The sequence below is a fragment of the Barbus barbus genome (assembly GCF_936440315.1).
Source record: "Barbus barbus genome assembly, chromosome: 39".
Taxonomy (NCBI): domain Eukaryota; kingdom Metazoa; phylum Chordata; class Actinopteri; order Cypriniformes; family Cyprinidae; genus Barbus; species Barbus barbus.
In genome coordinates this window covers 13,012,723-13,032,625 of record NC_136717.1, presented here as the reverse complement: position 1 = coordinate 13,032,625, position 19,903 = coordinate 13,012,723, and the positions used below count along the sequence as shown (strand labels likewise).

Here is a 19,903-nt window from a genome sequence, read left to right as displayed (position 1 = left end):
TGCATCTTCAGAGAGGGGTACTTGCCAGTAGCCTTTGGTGAGGTCCAAAGTGGAAATGAAACAGGCCCTTCCCAGGCGGTCGAGCAACTCATCCACCGAGGCATTGGGTAGCCGTCGAACTCCGAAACCTCGTTGAGGCGTCGGAAATAGTTACAGAAGCGGAGGGTGCCATCTGGTTTTGGGACCAGGACAATTGGGCTGGACCAAGGGCTGCGAGATGGTTCAATCACGCCTAACTTTAACATTTTCTGGATTTCCTCCTCAATAGCCTGCCGACGAGCCTCAGGGATGCGATAGAGCCGTTGCCTAACGATGACTCCAGGTGGCGTTCAAATGTTGTGATGGAGGATTTGTGTCTGCCCAGGAAGTGAGGAGAACGCATCGGAGAACTGACTGATCAGGTGCTGCAGCTTGGCTTTCTAGGCAGCCGACAGGTGGGGGTTGAGGTCCACAACCGGGTGTTCCGTGATTGTAAGAGCGGCGAGTTGATCTCTGGACCCTACCCATTTTTTTTAACAGGTTTACGTGGTATAACTGTTCAGTTCTTCGCCTACCTGGCTGGCGCAGGCGGTATGTGACCGGGCCGATTCTCTCTAGCACCGTATATGGACCCTGCCAGGTGGCCAAGAACTTACAGGCTGCGTTGGGGACCAGGAGCATCACTCGGTCCCCCGGCTGGAATTCCCGTGGCTGGGCTGTCTGGTTGTAGTGCCGTTGTTGAGCTTGCTGCGCTTTTGTGAGGTGTTCCCGGACTAATGGCAAGACTAATGGTCAATCCTCTGTCTCATCTCTCTGACATGCTAGACCACGGAGCGATGTGGCGAGGGCTCTCGTTCCCACGCCTCTCTCGCCACATCGAGCAGCCCTCGGGGTTGACGGCCGAAGAGGAGTTCAAATGGGGTAAAGCCAGTGGATGCTTGAGGAACCTCCCGTATACCAAATAAAATATAGGGGAGCATGAGGTCTCAGTCCCGGCTGTCTTCAGCCACCACGCGTCGCAGCATTTGTTTTAGAGTTTGGTTAAAACGTTCGACCAGCCCATTGGTCTGGGGATGGTATACAGTGGTCCTTAACTGCTTTACCTTGAGCGACCGGGATAGGTCAACCATTAGCCGGGACATAAAGGGTTTTCCCTGATTTCAGGATCGCAGCTGGTATGCCGACCCAGCTGTAGAGCATGAACAGCTCGTGGGCGATGGCCTTGGCGGTGGCTTTCCGGAGGGGTATGGCTTCTGGATACCGGGTGGCATAGTCGACAATGACCAGGATGTGTTCGTGTCCCCGGGCAGACTTAGGCAACGGCCCCACTAGGTCCATCCCGATGCGCTCGAAGGGCACCTCTATGATGGGCAGCGCATTCAGCGGGCTTGGGGGAGGAGTTCTTGAAAATCTGCAGACTGCTACTGACTTTTGGTAACTAGCAATTCAGATTCGTTCAGACTGCAATTCTGCACAAAATCAATGCCTATAAAAACCAAGAACATGCTTTAGCCTTATACAGTGGCTCCCAAAAAAGCACTTGGATGATAAAATGTATGAATATTCTTACATTAGATGTCGAACCAAGGCACATTTATTCTTTAATATAATATGAAAAGGTTGTTGCAAAAATGTCTCTCTACTAATATACCTATTTATTCTTAACCTATAATCTATAATCGCCCCCTCCAGATGGCCGACTAAGCTGCAGGTGAGTCTTTTATTTCATGATAGATATGTTAAGTCACCATGATGAGGATGACGGAGTTTGAAAGTGTTTTTTATTTTTGTTTTCAGGCTCAGAATGAGGCAGTCGACACATATGCTTCTCTTCAGCTCTCCGCTCCACCCTCTGAATATGAGACTTTGAACATTAAGAGAGGTGACACACAATAAACCACAAACACACATATGATCTCCTCCTTTGTCTTCTTCAATCAGCTGTACTCTTAGGACTTTAAAAATGCACATTTCCAATATGAAAGACATAATTTCACATGGATCTCATGTCTGATATATAAAAAAAGCTTGAAGAAAACCAAGAATTACTGGCAGCTAAATATGAATGTGATTAGTTTGCAGATTTGATTAGACTCAGATCTATTTTGTTGTTTGAATAAGACAATTATTTTAACATACATACGCGTTTTCTATTGGCTAGTTATAGAAACTTGTAATTAAAAAAATATATATTATGGTTTTATTTGAATAGAAAAACATGTATGTCATTCTAGTTACTGATTAATGTAACCTTTTGTTTTATGGTCTGTTATGTAAACCGATGACAGATACACATTTTTTTCTTCTTTGTTGTCTTCTAAAATAATTTGCAGTCAATATTAAATGCTTGCTTTTTTGTTTTTCTTTTGCTTTCTGATGAGAACCATAAATTTCAGCTGTCTATAAAGAAAAATGTCATAGCTCTTTTAGCATTTTCTCATATGAACCAATACCAGTATATTCTAAACATATCAAAAAATCAGTTTGAATCACACTTGACAAATGGAGCACTTCCGCTAGAGAGACCCATGGGTAAACCAAATATAATCTGTAAACAAAAAAACATAAATTGTGTATAAATTAAGTATAAATTATGAACTCACAGGCTTTTATGACATATGGTGCAGATAAGTGATTTACCCAGTTATAGGGTGGTGGATGTTTAAAAAATAAATAAATAAAACTTTATTCCAAGTAGCAGTAATTGAAGTTTAATAACACTAAAAACCATTAATTAAAATGTAATCTATATTTTTCTTATGTATCTTAATTGTTATTCAAAGATGTTTTACATGTATTGAAACGTAACAGTTTTATATTTTCAAGTTGTATATTTTCAAATATTTTGAATTAATAATTTATAGATATTATTGTACTTTTGGGAGCAATTGAAAGCACTCAATCTTTTGGAATTTTGGGCATTTTATGACCCCCTAAAATATCAAAATAGCTTTTCATTTTGCAATGACAAAGATTAGCACACTTTGCAGTCACACTTTAGGTGTCATTAACTACAATGTAAAAAATAATAAATTATTGCATACAATGTACTTATGTTCAAGTTGTATTGCAAAAACTTTTGTTGCTTATGAGGGGGGATATGGGAAAGATTATGGACAGGTTTGGTGGTCTGACTATAGATTAAGTGTTGGTTACGGAATAGATGTAGGGTCAACAGTCTAATTATAGACGTATTTACAGAAATTAATTACATGCAGGTATTTTTACATATAAGTACAATGTAAATATATGTATCTACAAACATATGTGCATTATATCAAATTAAATCATATTAATTATGCAAATGATAAGCAAATCATTTTATGAAACAAAATAATTTAAATAAAAAACAACATATATAATTCAAAATGAACACAAAAAATATTTTGACACTTTGTGGTTGTCAAGCGCTAATGCAATATGTTGTTCATCACGTTTACTCTGCTGGGTTTTTTGCCTGTAAAGCCAATTGGATTGTACACACACACACACACACACACACACACACACACACACACACACACACACACACACACACACACACAGAACAAAATTATAAATGCAACACTTGTTTTTGCCCCCATTTTTCATGAGCTGAACTCAAAGATCTAAGACTTTTTCTATGTACACAAAAGGCCTATTTCGCTCAAATATTGTTCACAAATCTGTCTAAATCTGTGTTAGTGAGCTTTTCTCCTTTGCAGAGATAATCCATCCACCTCACAGGTGTGGCATATCATATGTTTACTGCACAGGTGTGGCTTAGGCTGGCCACAATAAAAGGCCACTCTAAAATGTGCAGTTTTACTGTACGAAAACCAGTCAGTATCTGGTGTGACCACCATTTGCCTCATGCAGTGCAACACATCTCCTTTGCATAGAGTTGATCAGGTTGTTGATTGTGGCCTGTGGAATGTTGGTCCACTCCTCTTCAATGGCTGTGCGAAGTTGCTGGATATTGGCAGGAACTGGAACACGCTGTCGTATACGCCGATCCAGAGCATCCCAAACATGCTCAATGGGTGACATGTCCGGTGAGTATGCTGGCCATGCAAGAACTGGGATGTTTTCAGCTTCCAGGAATTGTGTACAGATCCTTGCAACATGGGGCCATGCATTATCATGCTGCAACATGAGGTGATGGTCGTGGATGAATGGCACAACAATGGGCCTCTGGTTCTCGTCACGGTATCTCTGTGCATTCAAAATGCCATCAATAAAATGCACCTGTGTTTGTTGTCCATAACATACGCCTGCCCATACCATAACCCCACCGCCACCATGGGCCACTCGATCCACAACGTTGACATCAGCAAACCGCTCACCCACATGACGCCATACACACTGTCTACCATCTGCCCTGTACAGTAAAAACCAGGATTCATCAGTGAAGAGAACACCTCTCCAAAGTGCCAGACGCCATTGAATGTGAGCATTTGCCCACTCAAGTCGGTTATAATGACGAACTGCAGTCATGAGCTTCCCTGAGACGGTTTCTGAAAGTTTGTGCAGAAATTCTTTGGTTATGCAAACCGATTATTGCAGCAGCTGTCCGGATGGCTGGTCTCAGACGATCATGGAGAGGTAGATGCTGGATGTGGAGGTCCTGGGCTGGTGTGGTTACACGTGGTATGCGGTTGTGAGGCCGGTTGGATGTACTGCCAAATTCTCTGAAACGCCTTTGGAGACGGCTTATGGTAGAGGAATGAACATTCAATTCATGGGCAACAGCTCTGGTGGACATTCCTGCAGTCAGCATGCCAATTGCACGCTTCCTCAAAACTTGCGACATCTGTGGCATTGTGCTGTGAGATAAAACTGCTCATTTTATGTGATAAATTATCACACAGATACAACTGTGTGATAAATTCCTGTAGAGCTGCTTTGCAACGATTTGTATTGTAAAAAGGGCTATATAAATAAACTTGAATTGAATTTTAGAGTGGCCTTTTATTGTGGCCAGCTTAAGGCACACCTGTGCAAGAATCATGCTGTCTAATCAGCATCTTGATATGACACACCTGTGCGGTGGATGGATTATCTCAGCGAAGGAGAAGTGCTTACTACCACAGATTTAGACAGATTTGTGAACAATATTTGAGAGAAATGGGCCTTTTGTGTACATAGAATAAGTCTTAGATCTTTGAGTTCAGATCATGAAAAATGGGGGCAAAAACAAAAAAGTGTTGCGTTTTGTTCAGTGTATTTATGACCACAAGCAATAGATAAGATCAGATAAAAATAGGGGATGTGGTTTTTATATCCTCCAAGCAGAAACAGCAAATCTTGACATTTAAATATACTTTTGCAAATACCTGCTCTTAGAAAACGACACAAAAAGAGCAGACAAATTTAGCAAAACATCCTTGCATATCAAAATATTTTCACCGAGAATAAATTTCCATTATCTTATAAACACAAGATGAACCGTTTATATGTCGAATCTAAAAGAAAATACTACGTCAATGGAATATGAGTATGGAATTAACAACATGAAAAGAGAATAAATGTATAATACTTGAGTGTATATAGCATAAAAACAGTAATATCAACATAATGTGGAGTAATAATAAAATAATCATAAAGAATAACTCATATGGAATATACTGTATGAATAAATATGAAAAAAAGGAAAATATAACAATGTTTGAAATATGCATAAAATCAGTTAATGCATACACCACACTTTTATTTACCCAGGATATGATTACTAAAATAACATTTTCTCTAAAATGTAGATTGCGAAAATTTCTTTTAGTCACTATTTCCCAGCCATGCTCAAGTATCCTCATGGATGCCATACTCTAGTTCCACATATTCCATTCTATTTCCACATAACCTGCTGTAAAACGTCTTATCTTGTAACACACATGCGACACAGGAAAACCAAACACAAACACCTGTTTTACACCTGTTTTACATGGTTACATTTTAACAGCACTGTGTTTGTTCTCAAAGACACATTCATGTTTATTTAGAACTGAATTAGGTGACGAGTCAATGCATGCTTGATCTCGGAGCAGATTTTGAGGAAAGAACAAAGTATACACAATTTTAAAGAAGTCACAAGAAAAGGTTGGGCAGGGAAGTTACATATTTGTATGCAGTGTTGGGAGGAACACGTTACAAAAGTAATGCATTACAGTAACGTATTACTTATTGCTGTAACGCAGTAGTGTAAGGCATTACTAATAAATTCAGTAAAATTTATTTATTTATTTTTTATTTAAAGTCGGGCTCCGACTTTATGTCCCTAGGGCCGGGCTTTGGGCCAATATTCACGTCATAGTTCAGACGCGGGCCGGTCCTCAGGCCTGTTTTAGGCTTCTCCTTATCTTTATATTTTAGATATCCATCAGTTATTGATGGAAAAAAAATTTACTGCGCTGGTGGAAACAACATGAGTCCGTGCCGCGACTGTCAAGAGCGGCTCGACGGTGTTTAGTGTCCCGCAGCAGCAGCGAGCCGTCAGCACAGCTGAAGAGTTCTGCTTCAAATAAATGCAATAAAGCAAAAGCCCCAGCAAAAGTAATTAGCATGAATGTGTCCAGGGGGAAATAGTAAGGATTCGCCATCTCCTCGTCAGACGCGCCTTTAGAGAGAAGTGCATCTTCACGGATAACGATTATATTAAATAGTTTTTGTTTTAGTTTTTATTTATTTTGTTAAGTAACAATTTAAAGATAGATATATTTATCATGTTTGTGTGGCATGTATTCGCTGTCTTTCAGTTCATTTTTGAGAGGTGCTCCTGTTCAAGATAAAAGCACGACGTTTTGTTGACATTATGAATGCACACAAATAAAAGTAGACCCTTTACAGTTACGAATTATGTATTACTCTTACCTTTATGATCAAATTATGGCGCAAGTTGTGAAAAAAAAATTGCAATTGATTGCGCTGGTGCCTCCATGTCCTGCGCTTTAGCTTCCACTCTCCGCACAAACTACTGATGCAGCGCACATTTATCTAGGTTTAACGTTTAAACATTGTTATATGCTTGAACTGTTTTAGTATATCTAAAGATTTTATTTTAGGCAAGTCATGATGATTTGAGAAGGCTAAATTTATCAAACATAAGCTATGATCAGCCTGCCGGTCTGCTGCTGGCCGCTTGGTCGTTACTTTAAGAAAGAAAAAAACGTTTTTAATGAACAAAAAATGCTCCAAACGTTTTTTCTAAATTAACTTAATAAAAAGCCGGAACGAAATATAAACACTTTGTCATTAGGGCAGGGCTCTAGTACATTTTGTCATTTTAGAATGTTAAGTTCTACTTCTGTAGTTATTTTGGTGAAAGTAACTCAAAAATAATACAGGAGTCATGTAACGCATTACAATTCTGAGACAGTAATATTGTAAGCGAAGGAATTACTTTTAAATAACAGTAACAAGTAATCTGTAATGTATTACAGTTTGGAAATAACTTGCACAACACTGTTTGTATGTAATCTCTTATACATTGTTGATAACATGTCCTCTGGTGTCTGGTCCAGCACACTCCATAGATGCTCAATCGGATTGAGATTTGGGAAATTTGGAGGCCAAAGCAACACCTTGAACCTTTTGTCATGTTCCTCAAACTATTCCTGAAACATGCATTATCCTGCTGAAAAAAGGCCTGTAAAGGGGTGTACATGGTCTGTAACAATCTTTAAGTAGACAGTTTATGTCAAAATAACATCCGCATTAATGTCAAGACCCAAGGTTTCCCAGCAGAACCTTGCCCAAGTCACAACAACACGTTTCCACCATCCGGCCTTTTTGCCCAAAATGCATCTCTCTGCCATCTCTAAACAACGCACAAGTAGCCGGCCATCCACCTGATCTAAAAGAGCCAGAGCATAAATCCTTCTTTCATTCCATTGCTCCATGATACAGCTCTGATGCTCACATGCCAATTGTAGGTGCTTTTGGCAGTGTACAGGGGTCATGAGGGGCACTCTGACTTCTTAGAAAGAAAGGTACAAAAGCAGTACCTTTTCCAAATGTCCACTTTTGTACCTTTTAGGTAGTAATGTGCACATTTAATATGTAACTTTAAGGTACCTTTATGCACCCTTTAGTAAAAAGGTGTACATTTTGAAATGTACAGTGACAGCCTTTGTACTTTTTATACGCCAAAAAGCCATGCCCTGTGTGTTCTGATACCTTTATATGATGTTCAGCATTAAGCTACAGCAATTTGAGCTCTAGTGGCTCTTCTGTAGCTCCTCAACAGCTCTTGATGTTAAAACCTGCCATCCCACCTAATGGTGAAATACTGTAGGTTAAAACATATCATACTGGTTGATTTTTTGTATTATTTATTATTAACTTTAAAATATCTTGTAAAAGCTTCATTTATATTAATATAACCTCACTGTGACATTAGGCTACACAATTTTCTTTCCATCATGGAAAGTATAACAAATCCAGGGTAATTTGCTTGAAGGTATTGACTGTTCAGTATATTTGCATAGATTGTTCTGTTTGTGAGCAGCATGATGTTTATAGATACAACCAGAGCTGAATAAAAGATAAAGGTGTAATTAGTCAAATATCAGTCATGCATTGTGTCAGCACAGAGACGTCCAGTCTAAAAAAAAAGTTTGTTGCAACAGTCAGCTTTACCACCCTTCTCTGGTAAGTAGTAAGTATCAGTAGGACCTACATTTATTTTCAGGTGTGTTGACTCTGATGTTTTAGATTGTTTGTTTTATTCGGTTCATTCATGTTTGTTTATAAACAGCACATAATAGATTAATTTTTGGCTTCTGTTATTCTGTCTTGTTTTGTCCTGCTATCATTTATGCTGCACTTCCATGTTTGCTTCCTCTACAATTCATATTAAAGGTGATTACTACAGCTCTGGATTTAAAGTTTACAAGAAGTTTGTATATTCAAAAACTTTTTATTAATTAAGAATTAAAGGCGTCGTTTGGCCAAAAGTATAAGTTATTTAGTTATTTAAAAAACACTTCCAACATTATTTAATAACCTGTTTATCTGAAATGTTAACCATTCTTATTCTTTTTGTTGTTGTTGATCTGTACACAAATTGAGGGCTTGTGTTGATGTAGAGGAGTTTAGGACTATTTGTCACACCCTAGTTAACATGTGTCAAACTTTTATTTATAAAAATAATTTCTGCATAAAAGGCACATCAAAGTCTTGGCCACAAAAGGCTTTAATGGCTTACAGCAAGTAAAAATAATAATAATAATAATAAAATAATAAATGAACTGTTTACCCAACAGCTATATCTATTTTATTTTAATAATATACTTTTTTATGATTATTTATATAGTGGCTTTCCAAATTTAAAAGACACTTTACAGTCCTGTACAATATATTTAGCAAAACGTTCTCTCTCTCTTAATTGTACTTTTGACTCAACACCTTATCTGAGAGAATTTTCCTGTGTTACAAATAGCTGTGGTCTCACTGATGAAGCAATGATGTTTTATGAAAAACTGACTTTGTTTGCTGGTGAAAACATTACATAAAATGAGGTAATAATATGTACCATTTAGAGGTACAAAGATACACCTTTCTACCCAGTTTTGTAATTTTTTCCCCTCAGTGTATACAGATGGTTTGTTTTAGATGATTAGTGATTATTAGAATAATATTTGTCTGCAAAAATCAATAATTCATGTTTGTGTTATTTTTGAGATGTGACTATATCACTTCTGCTTAGGTCTGACCATCTTTTGATAGCAAGATGAGCGTAGCGGAGAAAATCATCATTTTTTTCTTTCTCTTAAAAGGTGTGTGTCTCTCCTTTACCTTCTTTAATTAGACATTTGTAATATGTAGTAAACAACTAAAACATTTTTCATGAATGTGTGTTTCATAATACCTATGTGTTTAGTCAGTTGTGAATGTTTAGGTGTCTAAATGTTTTAATTGCAGAAATGTGAAGTATTTGAGTAATAGTATCTTAATATACTTAGAATGACTTTTGGGAAATCTGTACTTTACTTGAGTTCTAAACAGAATATACATTTGCAAAGACAAATAATACTTTTTACTTCATTACAATTTCATGTTAAAATTATTAATAACAATATATAATATATTCTTGATTTAAAAATAAAAACAATATTTAGTTTGTGACTAACAAGCCAAGTTGCGAGTCATGCTCACAACAAATTTAAAGAGCCATTTAATTTTATTTGAATAGTGTTCCTTATGTTTCATTTCAGAAATTCGAAAGCGAAAAAAAACCCATTAAAATCTAAACTCTCTTAAAGTTTGATTGTAGAAATATTTTAATACAAGCTGTACAATAAAGCACTAAAGACCAAATGCATAAATATAATAAAAGGTGGAAATCGGTTATGTTGTATTCTACACAGACTGTTTATTGATTTTCTCATCTTTTTAAGTCAAGTCAAGTCACCTTTATTTATATATAGCGCTTTTAACAAAACAGATTGTGTCAAAGCACTTAACAGTATCAATTTGGAGGATAGTGTCAGTAATGTATAAAAATAAGATTAAAACACTCAATTTTCAGTTAAGGCATTTCATTATTGAATTCAGAGATGTCATTGTCTAGATCAGTTTAGTTTAAGTAGTATCTGCTAAATCAAATTGACGATAATCACTAGAAATTAAGTGTCCCCATTTAATGCTTTAATATACCGGTAACATTTTTCATTTTAATTTAAATGTTAATGAAGTCTGTTTGTAAACTGAAAATCCTAGTCAATAAGGGTGTATGTTGCTTTACATAATTGTGTTGTGTGTGTTATAAGGTGTATACTGTACACAGTTCAAAGTCAGTCTGCCAGAGAAGATTGAAGCTCTCAGTGGATCCTGTGTGATCATAAACTGCATTTTTGAGATTGAAAAACAACATGACCAATACCTCACTGAGAGTGCTGCGACAGGATTATGGTTCAAAGGTGTAAAGAATGGCGAAGAAGTGTTTAACTCCAGAGAACCCAAACCTGGTCACTTCAGTGGGAATATAACTGGAAAACTACACGAGAAGAACTGCACCACTATCTTTAACGATGTTAGTTCGAATCACAATGGTAAATATTTCTTCAGAATTGTGAGTGGCAGCCTGAAATACACCTACGAAAAACCCTCCTCCACTATAGATGTCATTAGTGAGTGATTTGAGCCTTTTAATTATAAACAAATGTGTTAATAAAGTGTTTTAAAAGTTGCCATGATTGTCATTTACTTTCTCTGTTTCAGACTCTCCCCCCAAACCCAGAGTGCAGCTGTATGTGGAGCAGAAGGAGGTGCAGGATCAGGAGGAGGTGTTGGAGGGGAGCTCTGTGAGTCTGCGCTGCTCTGCTGAGGCTCTCTGCTCCTATCCTCCACCAACTCTCACATGGAGCTCCACTCCCAGAATCCCCCTCAGTGAGAGCAGCAGACTACAGGAGCTCATCTCTGATCTGAACTTCACTGCTACTCACCGTGAGCATGGAGTTATTTTCACCTGCACTATAACCTACCAGCTACAGGACAAGAACAAAACAGCACAGGAGAACACCACAGTACATGTTCAGTGTAAGTGATGCTAGTTGTGAACTATTATTTTGACTTTTATTGTGAGGACCTAATTTTTTTCCCTTCAGATTCACCTAAAAACACAGCCGTGTCTGTGGTTCCCTCCAGCTCTGAGTTGGAGGGCAGTTCAGTGACTCTGACCTGCAGCAGTGATGCAAATCCAGCAGTGTTTAACTACACCTGGTCCAGAGAGAGAGAAGGACAGTTGGAGCAGCTGCAGCCTGGACAAAACCTCACCTTCAATAGGACCGACCCGACACACAGAGGCTGGTACCACTGTACAGCTCAGAACCAACATGGCAGCCAAAGCTCATCGGTGATGCTGGACATTCTGTGTGAGTAATAAATGAACACAAAATACAAAATATTTAAACCAAGTAATTGTAAGCAATGTAAACTGCATAAAAAAAATAATAAAAAAAAAAGTTACCAAGAAATATTTCCAGTTGTGCTGCACAGACAATTTTCGATTTTCTCTCTATTAGATGCTCCTCAGATCTTCACTTCCTCCAGCTGTAACAGAACTGATGTATCTGTGTGTTTCTGTGATGTTAATGGGAATCCCTCTCCTGAACTGGAGTGGCTTCTGTCTGGACGTCCTGTCACTAACTCTTCAAACACGTTCATCAGTGAAGAGCGATTGAGCAGCACAGGCTTGAGGAGCTCCATCACTCTACATCAGTCTCTCACACACACATCCACTCTGCAGTGTGTCAGTAAAAACACTCATGGCACTGCAAGTCAACTGTTTCATCTGGTTTTCATCACTGAAAATACTCCAGGTAAATTACAATTTAATCTATTTTAGTTGTTGATATGGCAGTAAATCAACTAGACTGCTGATTTTTTTTTTTTTACTGAATATAGACAATCATTTAGATATGCATGGTTAAATATTTAATTGATATCAGTACAGTTGCTCTCTAGAATAAAGGATGTTTCCTGTCACTTATTTATTTAATAGGTTTTAACATGTATTCCCTCCTGGTTGGGATTGCAGTTGGAACTTTGTTTATGGCAATCTTATGGGTCACAACACTTCTGTACAAGTAAGTAGACAGAGTGATTGCCTGATGTAAAAACAAGAGTATGATCTTAACCCTAAGAAAAAAATCACAAAGGAGGTCTCCTGTAGACAGTAATGAGTTAAATGTAAAGCAAACTGAGACTATTGCTTAATTCTCCTGCTTTTCCAATCATTTCCAGTTCCCAGAAAAGACTCTAATAATCTTGTATGAGTCCACTAGAATTTCAGAGGAGATCTCAACAATGTCTCAGATTACAGAAGTGTCAGATTTGATGATTTTAGTCTGCAACCAAAAGTCAGAGATGTTCAAAATAAACATTTTGTAAAACGCTTCCAGATATTACTACGATTAAATTATCTGGGTGTTTTACATTCAACTTATAGATGTATGGATCTATGATGTAACTTTATGTCCACAATTCTGTCTCTTGTGTTTTTATTTCACCTAAGGAATTGTAGAAAGAACATCTGAAATAAATCAGATATTTATTGGAGTTAAATTTCACTTACTGTATATTCCTTATGTTTCACTATATTTAAAGTCTCCTGAGCTATGAAAGAGAAACCTCTGAGGAATAAAATTTTCTGATAAATAAGATACAAGCAGTTATGTGTCATATAAATTATTTCTGTAGATGGTTCTGCAGGACCCAAAGGGGAGATAAAGCTGGACTGATTCAGAACGATGGGGTATGTTACAATATATCAAACACACACATGCTATTCATTCATGCATATGTCAAACTCACAAACACCAAACATCTTTTACATACAATTAGTTTTTCAACCCACCAACAAATTTCAAGTTTCTTGTGCATAAACGCTTTCTATTGACGAGTTTCCATTTTTGTTCATTCACTAGGCTGATTCAGTGGACAGTAGTAGAGATCCATATTATGCTAATAAAGTTATGATGTCATCAGCTGAAGACCCCACGCTAAATCACCAAGAACCCCTACATTATTCAACAATTAACTTTACAAACACCAGTCCAGAGTCAAACGACATCAGAGGCATCTCTTCGCTTACTACCGATTATGCTGTGGTCCGATACTGTGGTCAAAATGTAGAAGGTAGTGAGGCAAAGATCAGAAAGGTTTCCTCAATGCCACACGGAGAAGACATTTACCAGGTTCCTCGCAAAGCAGCAGCCAAAGCAAAACAAGGGCAGATATGGACCTAAAGCAAAGTGAATCTACTAAAATATCAAATATTTGTATAAACAATTTTTAATTCATTCAAATTTGGATTTGGATTTATAGCAAACTAAAACTTAAAAAAAAGAAAGTATTTTCTGTTATTGTCTTAGATAAACATTCTTTGAGAATTTAAACTGTGTCCCTATACAATATTTGTTGTTGTTTTTAATAGGCCTACTACTCGCTTAATAAACATTCTTGTTTAAATGTCAGCTCTAATGATTGCATGAGGGCTTTAATGTACGCAAGAAAAAAAAAACAATAAAAAGTATAAAAATTGCACACTTGTAAGGCTTCAGTTTGTAAAAGTCAATTTTCCAGCTATGACAGTTTCTCACATATACCAGGATTTGTCAAAATATTAAAAATGTAAATTAGTGACCATTATTGAAATATATGAACCTACACAACATGATAATGTCAGTGTTACTTTCTTTAAATGAAGTGAGTTCAGTTGCATTAGTGCATAATGCCCCAGCCGCCTGTTTTGCATTATGGTTATAACAGATATTGGCTTTGTTCTCAAAAGGTACATTCACCTTTATTTATCTTTGCAAATTTCCATGAGTGATAATGTACTATTTGAACTTTGACCAAGTTGTGCATCAGCCTGTCAAGCATGGAGGTGGAAACATTATGCTTTGGGGCCGTTTCTCTGCTAAGGGTACAAATCTGTGGCGGGAGCTGAAGGTTCGAGTTTCCAAGAGACAGCTAAAAAACCTTAATGATTTAGAGAGGATCTTTAAAGAGAAGTGGACCAAAATTCCTCCTGAGATGTGTGCATGGTGACCAGCTACAAGAAACATCTTACCTCTGTGCTTGCCAACAAGGGTTTCTGCACCAAGTACTAAGTCATGTTTTGCTTGGGGATCAAATACTTATTTGACTTTTTTTTTTTTTTTTTTTAAGTGGGCGAACTTACAAAATCAGCAGGGGATTATTTTCCCCACTGTAAATGATGTAAAGAAAAATCACAATGTTACTGTGATTGAAAAGAACACAAATACTGAAAAGTGATAAATAATATAAACATATTACATTGAAAATCTGTGCAAAAGCCATGTAGTGTATGCATTTAATTATTCATTTCCCAATCAAGTGTATTTGCTATTGGCCAGTATTTTAAAAAAAAAATTGAAAAAAGAAGTTTGTGCATGTGCATATGTTTATTTAATAAAAATACAAATACACATTTTACTTTTTATGTTCTTGTTTTGTAATTGGATTACATAATTGGAAGTACATATTTTCTATATGATTTATACTGAATGATAAAAAAAATTCAAAATAAGACAGATTAGAATTAGATTTAATTTAAGTAGTCCTTTGATGTACAGTTTACTTGTATAAAATATTTTGTCTCTTGTTTTACTCATCTTCTGGTTTTGAGTACTCTACTACTGCAGCAGTGAAATAATTAAAAAGCTTTTTTTAATTTTCAACATTTTGCTTTCTGTTTGTAAAGATGCAAGAATAAATAATATACTGAATTTCTCATCTTACCAAATCACTATATACTGTACAATCTGCTGTCTGTGTAAATTCTGTCTGTAAATCACCAGAAGAGGGTAGTAATGTACACAAGTCACCCTGCTGTATTGACCTAATTACTGATGTCTCACACAACTGTTACTATTGAGACAGGGGTAAATCGTACGGCAACAAGTGGAGAGACAGAGTGATTTCCAGTCGAAAGTTAGCAATCCTACTATACTCACTCCACAAGGGCAAAGACTTTCAAATGGGAGCTCTGGAGGGAGCAGGGCAATTGTGTCTCCAAATATGTTGGGAAAGGGAACAAATAAAAACAAAAACTATGTCCCAAATGACATACTATACACAAGTGGTTTTCAATCCTAGGTCTGGGGACGCCTAGCACTTAACATCTTGGAAAGTGCTTGGACTAATTTTGGTTGAACTGTATGGGAACGTTAGGTTATGAGCGAGGTATCTCACTATGGGAAACGCCCCAGGAGTGATAGACTATGGAAGCACCAATTACACAACGTCTGTCTGAAGGACGGACCAATCACAGCTCTTGACAAGGAGCCTACCCCCTCCCTATATATACAGCTTTGATCCCCGAAACAGCATTCTAAGCACGCTCTTCCCCCGCGTTATGCAAGTAGGGAAGCTTGGTGAGATACCTTGCTCTGTTTTCAGAGAACCAGGGTTACGCAAGTAACCTAACTAGAGCCCTGCACGGGCCTCAAATTTAGGCCCTAGCCCGGCCCTGGCCCGAGACGCTCAGGCCCTAGCCCGGCCCATGTCCGACAGCTTATCAGAATTACCGGCCCGAGTCCGACCCAAGCCCGTTTTTTTTTTTCCCCTTCTCCTAAAACAGTTTATACTACCGTTTCGGCTATTAAAATAGTTCAGTTTTGTGTGTAATGGCAAAATTATTATATTTCGTTTTGTTTAAGTTAATTTAGAAAAACATTTGGAGCATTTTTGCTCGTTAAATAGCCTATAAGTTTTTGTTTTTTTAAAGTAACGACCAAGCAGCCAGCTGCATGAGCTGATCATAGCCTATGTTTGATCAATTTAGCCTTCTCATATCATCACTACTTGCCTAAAATAAAATCTATAGATATACTAAAACAGTTCAAGTATATGACAATGTTTAAATGTTAAACCTGCGCTATAATAATAATGTGCGCTAGCCTATATCTAAGTTTGTGCGGAGAGTGGAAGCTAAAGCGCGCTCTGCAGGACATGGAGGCACCAGCGCAAACACTTGGATTTTTTTCAGTGGAAACAAATTAAAATAGCCTACGTCGTCTTTTACCTTTATCAAAAAAAAAAAAAAAAAAAGTGTAATACATCATTCGGACCTGTAAAGGGTCTACTTGTATTTGTGTGCACTCACAATACCAACAAAAGGTTGTTCTTTTATAAAACAAAGAAAACAAACATGATGCGCTTTCTGCGGTCTTGAACAGGAGCGCTTCACAAAAATGAACCGAAGCGGAGCGAATACATGCCTCACAGACATGATAAATATTATAATCTTAATCAATCAATAAAGATGCATTTCTCTCTAAAGGCGCGTCTAATGAGGAGACGGCGAGTCAGGATCAGCAACTTCATCATTGCGACACAAACTCAGAAAACAGTTTATTAGTAAATAATTCAAATATCTCCTTACCATTTCCCGCAGACACATTCGTGGTTATGTTTGCTGGGGTTTTGCAGCAAGCTTTAGCTTATTGCGTGCACTTGAACGCAGAACTACTCAGCTGCGCTGAAGTCACTTGCGCACGCTGCTGCGGGACACTAAACACCATCGAGCTGCTCTCAGTCATGGCACGGTCTCGTGTTGTTTCCACCAGCGCGGCAATTTCTCTCACCACTAATCTATAGATGTCTAAAATAGAAAAATAAGGAGAAACCTAAAACAGGCCCGAGGCCCGGCCCGCGTCTGAACTATGACGTGGAAATTGGCCCGAAGCCCGGCCCTAGAGGCGTAAAAAAGTCAGGGCCCGTCTGGCCCGGGCCGAAATGCAGGGCTCTAAACCTAACGTTCTCTTTCAAACAATCGCTTGGTATCTCACTATGGGAATGATATAGTCAACTCCCGTAATGCATGCTTTCCGAAGCTGCCGAACAGACTCCAAAAGAAAGAAAGAGAACCTTTCAATTCTCCAAAGGGCACACTTTAAGAACTGCATGAGCCAATGAAGGTGCAGTGACATCAAGACAATAAAATCTGATAAATGTATGTGGGGAAACCCAACTTGCCGCTGCACAAATATCTCCCACCGACACCCCTTTGAACAACGCCCATGAGGTATAAATCCCTCATGTAGAATGGGCCCTTAAGCCCGCTGGGCAATGAAGAACCATAGATGTTTAAGCTAGTTCAATCGCCTCCACCATCGCCACTCTTCCTTTCCTCTGAAGAAGAAAACGGAGGAGGGTAAAAAGTGAAAATGAATTATTCCTTTACTAGTGCACCAGTTCTCAAACATCCGCCATTTAAGATCATACAGCGAGCGCGATGATGGAGCTCTAGCGCTCTGGATTGTGTCTATAACCTCCTGGAGAAGCCAGAGTGCATTTATATTTAACCCTTCATGGGCAAGACCCAAAGATTGATTCGTTCCAGGTTGGGATGAAATATCTGTCCCCCCATTTGTGACAGCAGGTCCCGGAGCAATGGGAGCGGCCAGGGCTCTCCCCGAAGGAGCTGGACAATCTCTTGCTAGCCACAGTCTCCCCGGCCAACGAGGTGCTATAAGAAGGAAAGATAATCCATTTTCTCTTACTCTGTCTAGGGTGGGAGAAATTGTGGTGTAAATGTGTATAGCATCATGTCGTTCGGCCATGGGTGAGCCAGCGCATCTATACCCAACAGTGCATTTTTGTCCCTGAGAGAGAAATACAGCGGACATTTTGAGTTTGCCTGCGAGGCGAAGAGATCTACGGGGGCCCTGCCGTACATTTGCCAAATTTGATTCAACACCTGTGGGTAGAGTACCCATTCTCCATATAACAGGTTTCCCCTTGACAGGAGATCTGCCCCAACATTCAGGACTCCCAGGACATGCATACTTCACAGCGAGCTGAAGTGCACGGTGCTGCAGACAATCAGCTTGTGCGCTAGAATGTGCAGTTGTAACGAACGCGTACCCCCTTGGCGATTGATATACAATCGTCGTGTTTTCTGTCCTGACTAGAACATGAAACCCTTCCAAGAATGGAAGAAAATGCTTCAGTGCCAGAAAAACTGCCATCAACTCCAACATGTTTACGTGAAGTTTGTGAAGCTGGGGTGTCCAATGACCATTTACAGATCTGCCCTGAAAAACAGCTCCCCATCATGTCAGGGATGCATCCGTTGTCACCACTTTTCTCAGAGACACGCCCCCAGCAGAATCCCTGTCCGGAATATGCAGGGGTTTCTCTACTGACGAAGAGCCATCATGCACTCTGTTGCAAATTAGCTCAAAAGGGAATTGTATATAAATAATTACAATTAATTATGATTAATTACAATTACATTTACATTTACATTTAGTCATTTGGCAGACGCTTTTATCCAAAGCGACTTACAATTGGGGAATACAAAAAGCGATTCATCTTGAAGAGACAGTCAGACAGAGGAAGTGCTCGTAACACCAAGTCTCAGTCATTGTTCAAATAAGTACAAGCTAGTAGGTGGAAAGAAAGATAGAGGGAAAGTTTTTTTTTTTTTTTTTTTTTTTTGAGTTTAGGATGAAGTCAAGTACTGCCGAAAGAGATGAGTTTTCAGTTGTTGCTTGAAGGTTGCCAGGGATCCGGCGTTCCGGATAGGGGTGGGAAGATTATTCCACCAGCCAGGAATGGTGAACGAGAATGTTCTGGAGAGTGATTTTGAGCCTCTCTGTGATGGTACCACAAGGCGTCGCTCACTAGCAGATCTCAAACTTCTGGAGGGGATGTAGGTTCGTAATAGTGAGTGGAAGTAGGAGGGTGCAGAGCCTGTGGTAGATCTGTACGCAAGCATCAGTGACTTGAACTGGATGCGAGCTGCCACTGGTAGCCAGTGCAAGGAGATGAAGAGAGGTGTAACATGCGCTCTTTTGGGCTCGTTGAAGATCAGTCATGCCGCTGCATTCTGAATCATTTGTAGAGGTTTGATTGCGTTTGATGGCAGACCAGCCAGAAGAGCATTGCAGTAGTCCAGTCTAGAAACAACCAGGGCCTGGACAAGAAGTTGCGCAGCATGCTCTGTCAGAAAGGGCCTGATCTTTCTGATGTTGTGTAGTGCAAACCTGCAGGAACGAGCAGTCTTTGCAATGTGCTCTTTGAAGGTCAGCTGGTCATCAAAGATTACACCAAGATTTCTGACCGAAGTTGATGGGGTAATCATTGATGAGCCGAACTGAGTCGTGAAGTCATGCCGTAGAGTCGGAGTGGCAGGGAAGACCAGAAGTTCCGTCTTTGCCAGGTTGAGCTGTAGGTTATGTTCTTTCATCCATGCCGAGATGTCCGCCAGGCAGCCTGAGATCCGTGCAGCTACCGTTGGGTCATCTGGTTGAAAAGAGAGATAGAGCTGCGTGTCATCGGCGTAGCAGTGATAGGAGAAGCCATGTGCATGTATGATGGGACCCAGCGATGTAGTGTACGTGGAGAAGAGGAGGGATCCTGAGGAACTCCAGTGATCAGTTGATGTGGTTTGGATTATTTATATCGGCTGACA

At 38.9% G+C, this 19,903-nt stretch overlaps 1 protein-coding gene across 1 annotated transcript; it reads left to right on the top strand.

The window, feature by feature from the left end:
* Window positions 1–755: 755 nt before the first annotated feature.
* On the top strand, window positions 756–13,703 carry LOC306858995 (myelin-associated glycoprotein-like; the record flags this gene model as incomplete). Its single annotated transcript, XM_079399810.1, has 9 exons — window positions 756–931; window positions 1,672–1,690; window positions 1,777–1,861; window positions 10,725–11,084; window positions 11,176–11,493; window positions 11,562–11,828; window positions 11,979–12,174; window positions 13,156–13,210; window positions 13,383–13,703. The coding sequence occupies 9 exons, from the start codon at window positions 756–758 to the stop codon at window positions 13,701–13,703; spliced, it is 1,797 nt and encodes a 598-aa protein (XP_079255936.1).
* Between the last annotated feature and the right edge of the window lie 6,200 nt (window positions 13,704–19,903).